This window comes from Trichosurus vulpecula, chromosome 3 (assembly GCF_011100635.1).
Source record: "Trichosurus vulpecula isolate mTriVul1 chromosome 3, mTriVul1.pri, whole genome shotgun sequence".
NCBI lineage: Eukaryota > Metazoa > Chordata > Mammalia > Diprotodontia > Phalangeridae > Trichosurus > Trichosurus vulpecula.
Window position 1 is genome coordinate 218,296,533 of NC_050575.1, and position 12,177 is coordinate 218,308,709.

Consider the following 12,177-nt stretch of genomic DNA (forward strand, 5'->3'; position numbering starts at 1 on the left):
TTCATACTTAAGAGACAAGAAATGGATGCCAAATCAGCAAAGGAGATATAAAGGAGCAGCCAGGTTAGATAACTAGGAGAGAGGGAATAGTCACAGATTTCAAGGAATAGAAGAGTGTCAGCTAGCATTTATGCTAATAGTTTCATCATCATCATCATCATCATCACCATAGCTAGCATTTGTTTTAGTATTTGCAAAGCAGTTTATAAATATTATCTGATTTTTATCATCACAACACTCCTGTGAAATAGGTGTCTTTGTTATCTGTGCAAACTGAGACTGAAGGAAGTTTCAGAGAGAGAAACTTTCCAAGGGACATACAGCTAAGTAAGTGTACAAAGCTGCAGAGATGAAATAGGATAAAGTCTAAGAGAAGGCTATTGAACTTAGTCATCAGGAGCTCATTGGTAACCTCGGAGAGAGTAGTTTCAGTAGAATTATGAGATCAGAAGCCTTATAAATCAATCAACAAGTATTTATAAAGGACCTACTGTGTTCTGGGTACTAGAGATATAAAGACAGAAATTAAACATTCCAAGTACTTATATTCTATACCAGGGCTGTCCAAAATGTGGGGAGTATGCGGCCTGCCTACAAGCATAGAAATTTACATAAATGCTTTAGTAAAGGAAGCCAAGCTACTGCAGAGCTCTCACTAAAATGACAAATTAAAATATATTGTCTGTTGTTGCAATAAAAACCTAAGGTTGGACAACCCTGTTCTATATAGTGCTTATATTCTATACAGATAGACAGTATATATGGAGACTTTCTTTCTATCTAAACCTATCTACGTATCACACACATACATGCACACACACAGTAAATATATAGGAACTTTGATCAGTAGATACTAACAGCTTCAGGCCATCCGAAGGAGAATTAAGTTGAGAGGAAGGGGAAATGTTTCATGAGGCAAGCTCCCGGGACAAGATTGGCCTCAACAAGAGAAGAGTCACTTCCTCAGAGTTTAGAAAAAAGATGACAGGAGAAGATAGATACCATTTTTGAGAAGTGGAGTAAGTAAGACTTAGGTAATTCAAAAGAATTGGCCTCAGTTTTCTCAGACAAGGAGGCAAAGTTATGTGCTCAAAGATATGGGGATGATGATAGTGTAAAGCAGTGATATCAGATTCAAATAGAAATGGGGGCCACTAAATTATACATAAAGATCTCTGTGGACCACATACTGATTTCTAAAACCATACGTTAACATTATATTCTATTGTACCTTTATTTTTATATTCGACACTTAGCACAGTGCCTGATACATTGTAGGCACATAATAAATGTTCACTGATATAAGTTTTATGAGGAGAAAGAAATGTTATGAAGGAAAGCAGTTCAAAGACATGGAGATAGACAATGTAGTACAGTATGTGAGGAACAGATAGAAAGCCAGTTTAGCTAGATCGCAGAATGTGAAAGAGGTAGTAATGTTCAAGGAGGCTAGAAAGATATATTGGGGCAAGTCATGAAAGACTTTGAAAGCTATACAGAGTAATTTCTATTTGATTCTTAAAGCAGTAAGGAGCTACCAGGATCTCTTGACATGGCAATATCTGTGTTTTAAGGAAGGTTGCTTGACAGCTGAATGAATGATGGCATTTGGAAAAGACAATTAGGTGGCCATTGCAATAATCCTTGGGACATGTGATAAGGGTCTGAACTGAGGTATATTACCTGTTGTGTAAAAAGAAGAGGTCAGATGAGAGATACGTTGTGGAAGTAGAAATGGCCAGATTTGGCACAAGATTGAGTGTGATGAGGACGGCTAAGGAGTCAAAAAAGAATGCCAAGTTTATGAACCTGGAAGACTAAAAAAAGTGATGGTGCCTTTAACAGAAATAGGGAACTTAAGTTCTGTTTTGGACACATGAAATGTTCAACATACAGTTAGTGATGAAGAACCCTAAACTCAGTACAGATATGGGTAAGAGTAGTAGATAAATGTATCTGTGAGATCTATCATCTGCATAGATTTAATTAAACCTCTTATAGGAGCTAATAAGGTCAATAAGTGAGAGAAAAGAGAAAAGAAAGAGAAGAGAGCCTAGAACTAGGAGGGCCTTGGGGAATATTCCATCAGTGAATATGGTATGAATGATGAGACAACAAATAAGACTATGAAGGGATCAATCAGACTAGTAGGAGAACCAAGGGAGAGTGAAGTCCTGAAAGACCAGTGACAAAGGAGTAGTTAACAATATCTATATGCAACAGAGGGGTCAGGAAGGTTGAGAATTGAGAAAAGATTGTCAAATTTGGCAGTTAAGAGCTCATTGGCAACTTTGGAGAGAGCAGTTTCGTTTGAGTGATGAGCCATATTGCAGAGTTAAGGAATGAGTAAGAGGAGAGGAAGTGAAAACAATTAGTAAACTTCCCTGAGAAAGGGAAAAGAAATACTGCACCCCCCATTTGGGAATAGAATTTCAAAGGGTCCATAGAAAAGACAGGAAGAATCCCTATGGACTAAAATTCTGTAGTGGAAGTTAGCCTGTGGGAGGCTCTCAAGAATGAAATTCAGTTTATTCTGCATGTTTCTAGAAGACAGATCTAGCAAAAATGGTGGAAGTTGCAAAGAGGCAGATTTAGACGTAGTCAAGGGAAATCTTCCTAATGATTCCAAAAGAGAAATGACTTGCCCCCAGAGGTTGTTGGTTTCCCCTTACAGGAGTCTTCAAACAGGAAGAGGCAGCATGACCACTATCTGTCAAGTAGCAGGGACTTTATTTCTGCTATGAGTCAGATTAAATGGCACCTGATGTCCCTTCCAGCCATGATATTCTGTAATTCTTTTAATGTTTTATGATATTCTTGAGAATGATTATGTATGTTTGTCAGTGGGAACTTTAATAGTATCTCTTTGGCCTCATAGGTCAAAGAAATACACAGTAGCGATCTCTATTCCCTTCCAAGCTTGATTAGCAAAGCTGGTCTCCTTGAGCTATACTAAATCTGCCTGTTCATCTAGGAGCAAGTAAAACCAAAACTGGAGCTAATGCAGAAAAGAAGGAAATGGGGGCAGGGGGGGAAACAGAAGAGAGGAAGAAGGGTTAAAAAGGATAATGTGTCAGCATTAGAAGGGTCTGGAATTAAAGTTTGTTTTTTAAAAAAATGAGGATGATAAGGAAATGATGGGGTGAAGGAACTGAAACAAAAAAGACAATAGAAGAAAGGATTATATCGATCCAAAAACAGAATGTGGTTTTACTTCTATACCTAGTTTGTATTAGCTTGAGTATGACCTATAATGGATCTATTTTCTATGTGTATATGTTTTTTTTTTCCTTTAAAATATATCATATTGTGTCTTTACTCAGGAACAACCTATATTCAAACCAATACACTGTTACAGTTCAGTTCAACAGACACTATTATGTTTAAGGCACTGCATATACTATGCATTAGGGGTATCTTTTTTTTTAAAAAAAAGGCATAGAATCATAGATTTAGAGCTAGGAAGGAAACTTAGAGGCCATGTTCTACAACCTTCTCATTTAAAATCTAAGGAAACTGAGGCCCAAAGAAGTAAAAATACTTTCTTGTGGTCACATATCTAGTAATTACTACATCTAGATCAAATGATAGTTCTCTGAATAAGAGTTACACCAAACAAGGAGGTAGGGATTGGTTGTGATTTGCACCATTAGAATAAGACCCTCTATAGATGAGATCAGAGATTCAGTATAATCTTTCACCTTCTAATTTGCTGTGCTGTGAATTGTGTCTATAATAAGAGGAAATGAAATTTGAGAGATGACCTGAAGAGCTCTTTTACAAATAATGCACTTGGGCTTCGATTCATTAGTTATATGACATCTCTCTCTGATTTCCATAGCCTCTTTTACTTATTTAGATGTTACACTCGGGGCAGCTAGGTGACACAGTGAGTAAAGCACCGGTCCTGAGGCCCTCAGTTCAAATGCGTCTTCACACTTGACACACTTACTAGCTGTGTGACTTTGGGTAAGTCACTTAACCCCAATTGCCCTGCCTTCCCCCCTCCAAAAAACAAAATTAAAATCTTAGATGTTAATATCAATATTATAGATGGTGCAGATTACAATACGCATAACCTCTACAGAAATCCCTGAGCTCCAAAAGCTAACTTTCTAGCTGGAAAAACAACAGGTACACTGTAAATAAGTATTAGGTCATTGGAAGAGGGAGAGTATACTAATAATAGACAGTTAAGGAAGGCTTCACAAAGAAGGTAAAAACTGAGCTGAGCCTTGAAGAGAAGGCGGGGGGTGAGAAGACAATACATCCCGAATGAGAGAGAGCCTGTGCATAAGCATAGAGACAGGAAATAGAATGCCAAATTCAGGGATATAAACCAGTTTATCTGGAACACAGAATTTGTGAATGTAATATGAAATGTCTGCAAAATAAGTTGGTATTGTTAAAAAGTAGAGGGGTAGATCAGTGGAACTGACTAGACAAAGAGAATCAGAAACATTGGAACTCAGTAATCCAGTCTTTGATAAAGCAGAAAGCATAAGTTACCTAGGGAAAAATACTCCCTGTGTAGTTTGGGTTGGGCTTTTTTTTTTTTTTAATGCTGGAAAAACTGGAAAGCAGTCTGGCAGAAATGATGATAATATGGTCATAGCTAACGTTTGTATAGTGCCTACTATGTGCTAGACACTGTGCTAAGCACTTTTACAAATACTAGCTCATTTGATCTCCACAGCAACCCTATGATATAGATGCTGTTATGATCTCCATTTCATGGTTGGAGATACTGAGGCAGACCAAGGTTAAATGACTTGTTTACTGTCACACTAACTGCCTGAGACCAGATTTGAATACAGATCATCCAGACTTCAGGCCCAGTCTCTATCTACTGTGCCACCTAGGTACCTTTAGTCCAAAACCTTACACCAGATTCCACAGTATATTCCAAATGGATTTGTTGTTCATTCAGTAGTGTCTGATTCCTCATGACTCCATGGACCATGCCACACCAGCCCCTTCTGTCCTCCACTGTCTCCTGAAGTCTGCTCAAGCTCATGTTTGTTGTTTCCATGACCTTTTATATCTAGCTCATCTTCTGCTGTTTCCTTTTGCCTTCAGCGTTTCCCAACATCTGTATCTTTTCCCTGTCCTGTCTTCTCACTAATCTCTTTTTAAGTATTAACTGTTTTGATCTCCTTGCTGTCCAACACACTTCTCCAGCACAATTCTGTGACACTCAGCTTTCCTTTTAGTCCAAATCTTGTAGCTGTACATTACCACTGAAAAAACCGTAGCTTTCAGTCAGCAAAGTGATGTTTCTGCTTTTTAGTATGCTGTCCAGATTTGCCATATCTTTCCTTCCAAGGAGCGAGTATCTTTTAATTTCATGAATGCAGTTGCCTTCTGCAATGAACTTTGAGCCCAAGAATATAAAATCAGACACTTCTTCCTCTGTTTGCTGGGAAATGATTAAACCAGTTGCTGTGATCTTAGTTTTTTTAATTCTTACTTTCTGCCATCAGAGTGATATCGTCTGCATATCTGAGACTACAGACATACATACGTACATACATGCATGCATTCAAGAATACCAAAGCCTAATCAGAGAAATTTGATACAAAGATTTTTTTCTCATTCAACTGCTTTCCTTCTTATCCTAGATGCATTAATTTTGTCTATGCAGAACCGTCTCAATTTCATGTAGTCAAAATTATCTCTTTTATCTTCTGCAATTCTATCCCTTGTTTGTAAGAGGTGCATGTTCTGATTCTCTTTTAATTTTTTTATAATATGACTTTTAATATTAACATCACATATCCTTGCTGGATCACTGCCATCATTGCAGAGGGAATCGCTTAGCTCAGTGAAACTACGAGCTATCTACCAGATGTAATTTCTTAAATCTATTCATCACTTCCACTTCATAAGAAATGTTATTTAGTTCATACCTTTATGGTCTGATGGTTTTCACTACTTTCTTCAATTTAAGTATGAATTTTGCAATTAGAAGCTCATTATCTTGAGCTACAGTTAGCTCTCGGTCTTGTATAGACTGTATAGAGCTTCTCCACCTTTGGCTACAATGTATATAATCAGTCTGATTTCAGTATTTACTATCTGGTGATGTCCATGTGTAGAGTCACCTCTGGGTTGTTGAAAAAGTGTTTGCTATGACCAGCAAGTTATCTTGACGAAACTCTTATCAGTCTTTGCTTTGCTTCATTTTGTACTCCAAAGCTAAACTTGCCTGTTATTCCAATTTCTTTTGATTTCCTTTTTTAACAGTCTAATCCCCTATAATGAATGTGACATCTTTTTTTTTAATGTTATTTTCTAGAAGATGTTGTAGGTTTTCATGGAACTGTGCTAATAACAAAAATGTCCATTCCCTTTGACCCAGAGATTCCATTACTGGACTTGCACACCAAGAAAACCATTGATAAGGAAAAAGTATACCCAATGTATACCCAAGTATTTATAGCAGCACTTTTTTGTGATAGCAAAGAATTGGGAACAAAATAGATGCCTATCGATTGGGCAGTGGCTAAATACATTGCAGAACATGAATGTAATGGAATATTACTACGCTGTAAGAAATGACAACTGCGATAAATAAAGAGAAACATGGAAAGATCTACATGAACTGAAGCAGAGTGAAGCTATGAGAGCCAAGAAAACAATGCACACAGTAATTATAACAGTGTAAATGGAAAAAACAAGGGCACACTAAAAAAAAATTAAAAGTAAATATCAGAAAACTATGTAAATCAGGCAGGACACAAATGAAGAGAGATGAGGAGACACCTTCACCCCTTTGTGAAGATGAGTTATTATACATGTTCACATTTTTCATTGTATGAATTAATTGTGCTTTTTTTTTTGGCCCTTTAAAATAGTTGTGATATGAGTTGGCTGTTGGGGGATGGATACTGTAGAAAACTAAAATGATGTAAAAGGCAGGAAATCAAAAGTAAATTTTAAAAAAATATCACAGAAACTACAGCAATATATTTAAAAGATCATCACTGGGGTCAGATGAGATTTTTACTAAAATTATAGGATTGGTTTAATATAAAGAGAACTACAAATATAACATTTTAATAACCACAAATCAACAATTATGTCAGAAGATACAGGAAAAATCTTCAGCAAAAATATAATACTATTTTTATTTAAAAATAAAAACACTGAAAATAGAAGAACCAGCTAAATGAAGCTTTAAATCACCAGCTTGGTGAAGTAACAAGAAGCAGGGCAGCTCAGCTCCCTTGTTGCCACCACTACCACTACCACATGACCACCACACAGTTCAGCCACCAGGGGAGATAAAGGACCTGTACTACTGGGAATAAAAGGACATTAGTGTATCCCATTCCCAAGGGGTGAGTGACCTCTAAGACTTGGGGGAAAGAAGCTGCCTTCCTCTACTCCGCAAAGGAATGGCTCAGAATTACCCAGGGTTCAGCAGCAGATCAAATGGCTAGGGCTGCTGGTCTGGAGGACTTAGTCCTGAAGCAGGTAGTAAGGCCAAGCAAGGAATACAGTAAGGTCTGCATTAAGTTAAAATCATATTTAAGTGCAGTAACTGAAGAAGTTAAATGATCCCAACCTGCCAGCCATGGCAAGTCATGAGGAAAATGTGGAAGACTCCAATGCCATAGGGGTGGAAGGAATGCCAAGAACTAGCTTAAAACCTTAGAGATTTTAAGGAAAGTTTGAACCAGAAAAAAAAAATCTCCTTTCTATCTCTTCACCCACCAAAAAAATCTGGTAATCTTGCTTCCTTTTGCAAATTATCTGGCCTAAATCTCTGCCTCTAACAGCCAGTTTCCCTAATCATTTTAGTTCTTTGAACTTTGAAACTCTGAAAACACCCTGGTATCAATCTGACCTAAATTTTTATTTATGTTTGTTCTCCTATCCGTTCTGACCCTCCCCCAACCAGGCATTTAAAAAACCACCTGCATTGTGTCAGCCTTTGCTTTGAGTAAATACAGCTGATGAATTATTCTTTCGATTTTATTTTCAATTGCATTGACCTGTGAAAATCACTTGCATCATGAAAAGGTACATAAATGTGTTACATAGATATTCTTACATTGCCTATTTTCTTACAGGTTATACACAAACATTTTTACTTGAAAAGAGTTGAGATCATGGCTCAATGTGAGGAGTGGATTGCAGATATACAACAATACAGCAGTGACAAACGGGTAGGCAGGACCATGTCTCACCATGCAGCAGCTTTGAAGGTAAATTGAACCAGCCCTTCTTTCCTTCATAATTTTAATCCTGTAGGCAATATTAAGCTGTTTTAGCAAAATTGACACATCTTAACTGGTACTATCCTTGACTCCTAAAGGAAAAAGAAACTTAGGTGGGAAAAAAAAAATTGAAATTAAGTGGCCTAGACAACAAACTCAACCCTCTGTAGAAGAGGGCCAACAGTTTTGCCAATGAATTAGTTTCAGGTGAGGTTTTCTCAAACTAGAGTCTGGGATTCTATGGACAGAATTTGTATTAAGTCAAAAACATTCAATCTCTAACCACATTACTATTAATATTACTAAGCCTATTACTATCTCTCAGCACTATTCATTATACTTTAAAACATTCTGAGTTCTCCCCTTTTCTGAAAGAAAAAAAAAAACAAAACAGTTCCTTTCACCCCTGGTACTCCCTTGGAGCTCTCACTTTATTTCTCTTCTCATTTCCAAATAAAAATGTTGGAAACTATAGTTGCCAAAATTCTAGAGACTATAGTCTACACCTGCTGCTTCTAAGGCCCACCTATTCTCATCTTTTCTCCCTGCAGCCTACATTATTTTTAGGCCAGTCTGTTGCTTTGACCCCTACAAATTCTACTTTACTCTGAAAAATCAGCATTAATCTCCTTAATCCTTGTCTTCCTCAAATTTTCTTCAGAATTTGAGATGTTCTTCAAATGCATCTTGTTTTCCATTACGGTAATGTTTCTTGTACTCATCCTTCACTTTAAACCAATGACTCATCACATCATACCTGGGCTATTATTGTTCAAGTCTCCTTGTTTCTAATCTCTCCCTAATATTTTTATAGCCCTTTACAGATTTCAAAGTGCATATTCACTGGATCAGTAGAACCACTCCATAAATTACATAACACAAATATCATTATCCATTTCCCTAAGAAAGACCTTTGCTAGGTTGCACAGTGGGTAGAGACCTGAGTTCAAATCCAACCTCAGAGTCTTACTAAGCTGTATGACTCTGGGAAAATCACTTAACCCTGTTTGCCTCCATTTTCTCATCTGTAAAATGAGCTGGAGAAGGAAATGACAAATCACCCCAAGACCCCAGCTGAAACTACGCAACAACAACAACAAAAAGAAAGACCTTTAGTCCTCAGCCTAACCCACCTTCAAACCAGGAAATCTAGAAGTTTTTTTTTTTAAGACCAGAGAAACATTATTTCTTATTATTTTCAGTTTTACTAAAAAGGGTGTTTTAAATGTGCTTCCACACCCCAAATCTTCAGTGTTTACCGCATTGTAAGCAAAATATATCCAAACTACCCAGACAATCTCCCCACACTCTCAAGTCCCACTCTAAGCAAACTGAAGGAATTCTTTAGAGAGCAAATACTGCTTGATACATCTTTATTCCTGGTGCCTAGCATATTACCATGCAACTAATAGACACACAATGAAATGTTTGTTGGTTTTGAAAATCAGTTCTATGTAGTCTTTAAATGATGATGCCATGAAGCATTATACATGATATTTGAGGATAATCTCCCTTTTCCTCAAAAACTGTAAACTATAACCTTAATCAGCATAGAGAATTATCTACGTAGAACAGAAATCTCTGCATCCACCAAATAGTACGTTTCAGAGCCCACCCATTTAAAACATTTCCTTCTTGATTTAATTCTCATTGGTCTCAGAAATGTATTGTTCCTCATAGTTGACCATGTCTATAATAATTGGATTTCTACATCAGCATAATGTGTTTTGTTTAGGCAGCTGAGTGGGACAGCGTATAGAGCGCTAGGAGTGGAGTCAGACCTCAATCCAAAATCAAAATCAGATACTTCCTGTGCGACCGTGGGCGAGTCACTTAATTGCTACCTGCCTCAGTCACCCTCCCCAACCCTCCGAAAATGTAATAATAGCACCTGTCTCACAGGGTTGTTGTGAGGATTAAATGAGATAATATTTGTAAAACATTTAGTACCGCACAGTAACTGGCATGTAGTAGGTACTTAATGAGTGCTTGCTGCCTTCCTTTTATATAGATGTTTCTTTTCTTCCCACGTGATCTCCAGTACTAAAAACTCTCTTCTTTGCCCCTATGTTTAGCGCCATACTGCACAACTTCGAGAAGAGCTCCTAAAACTCCCTTGTCCAGATGGCTTGGACCCGGAGGCTGAGGACTCCTCAGCGATGTGCAGTGCTGCAGTGGGCTCCGAGGAGACGGCATTGCATGACCAGGTCACCCCCGGCAGCAGTAAAGAGCTCCACAGTGACTTCCAGTTATGAGCTGCACTGACATGGGCTTTAGAGACACAAAGGCTTTGAAGCACAAGCCAAATATGTCAATATTTGTATGTAAGAAGCTAATAATTATGTCATAGGTAATGGAACTGAAACTATACTATGCCCTTAAGGATATACAGTTTAATTCAAGATGATCTTTTATTTACCTGTACAAGAGTGTAAACTTTTTTGTGCTTTTATTTTTCAATTGTGAGAACCACTGATTGGTATGTTCAAAAAATTTGTGTATACAAGAAATGGATAAATCACTGCTATATAAGGGAAACTACCTTAGGAAAGAATGTTTACTGAATGTTTATTATTTTTTTTTACTTGTAGAGTGAGGGCAGTTGTAACAAAGAATATATATTGGTCATTCTTACAGCTATTTAAAGTCAACAACTTTTCACTGAATTTGATAGATTCTATGTTTGGCCATACCTTAATGCACACAAGTTTGATTTCCGAAGACCTATATACTTCAATAAAAGTTAAATGGACATGCTCCCTCTTTTATGATTTACTGGTACATTTTTTAAAATAATAAATCTGCCATGAACTACATTATAGCTGGAACCTTGCACTTGTATGGATGGATTTATTACATTCAACGTATTTAATTTTATGCTAACTAATTCTAAAAATGCAGAAAAATAAATGGACATGATTTTATCTCATGCCAACATTTGGGCCTCTGGATTTCATCCATTCTTTGAGGTGAAAAATGTAAAAAGTAATGATCAATTTTAAACATCCATCATAACTGACTCCTTCCCAAAGGGCTAGGCTAAAGGGCAAAGGGCTCTTCTTAACTGGACTGTCTGGTTTTTACTAAAGTCACATGTATGTATTGAGAATATAGAGAGCAGAGAGGGTGTGCCCTCTGGTGCTATTACAGTGTATTCTGTACCTAGAGTATAGATTCATTTTCATGCAAATGCTTAGAGCCAAATAAATAAAATATTAGGTGGATTAGTATATGTCTTGTTTCTAAAATTACATGCCATTGTATAAACTTCTGACTCTGTGGAGGACTGGAGAACTGTATTTAGGGCCAAAGGTGGGGGTACTTTATGGGAAATGAACACTTTTTCAGGCATGAAGATAAAGGGATCTTAACCCAAGTTGCAGTCTTATTACAATAAAGAAAAAAATCTTAAGGTTAAACTAAATTGTAGATCATTAAAAAAAAATGTATGTAAAAAGTTGCTACTTATATGATTTGTGAACCGTTGTTGAGAAGCAAAACAAGCAACGTTGTGAACAGAGCATCGTTTCTTTGGGCAGAACAAGGGGATTATTCTTATACAGCTAAATCTAGGACTTTACATTTGAGTAACAGATCCGTGCTTCTCTATTGGACATGCCTTCTACCTTAAACGTCTCTAAGCTCCATTTCCATGGAAGGCCAAAGAACCCATCATATTCCCAGAAAAAACGTCAGTAGTGTTTCTGTTGGAGGATTTTCAGGCCTGAAAGTGAGTGATAGGTAGGTTCTATAGTCAGCCCATCGCACACAAAACTAAATCAATATAGTGACAATGTTACTATTATTACCTGTGGCAGAAAAAGGTCAAAGGATTCTATGTTAGGGGCTAGAAGGAGCCTGAAAGTTCACCTTGTCTTTTACAGATGGGAAAACTGAAGTGCAGAGAGGTTCTAGGAAGTCTTCTGACCCAGGTCTTCTGACTCCAAATCCT

General features: G+C 37.2%; 1 protein-coding gene across 2 annotated transcripts in view; it reads left to right on the forward strand.

Annotated features, from left to right (window-relative positions):
• BIRC6 (baculoviral IAP repeat containing 6) overlaps positions 1-11,162 on the forward strand; it is a 295,513-nt gene extending 284,351 nt beyond the window's left edge. For both annotated transcript variants that reach the window (XM_036749540.1, XM_036749541.1), the window contains exons 73-74: positions 8,079-8,213; positions 10,301-11,162. In XM_036749540.1, coding sequence (XP_036605435.1) covers positions 8,079-8,213; positions 10,301-10,480 — 315 coding nt within the window. In that variant the 3' untranslated portion in view covers positions 10,481-11,162. The remainder of the gene's footprint in view (positions 1-8,078; positions 8,214-10,300) is intronic.
• The last annotated feature ends 1,015 nt before the right edge of the window (positions 11,163-12,177 follow it).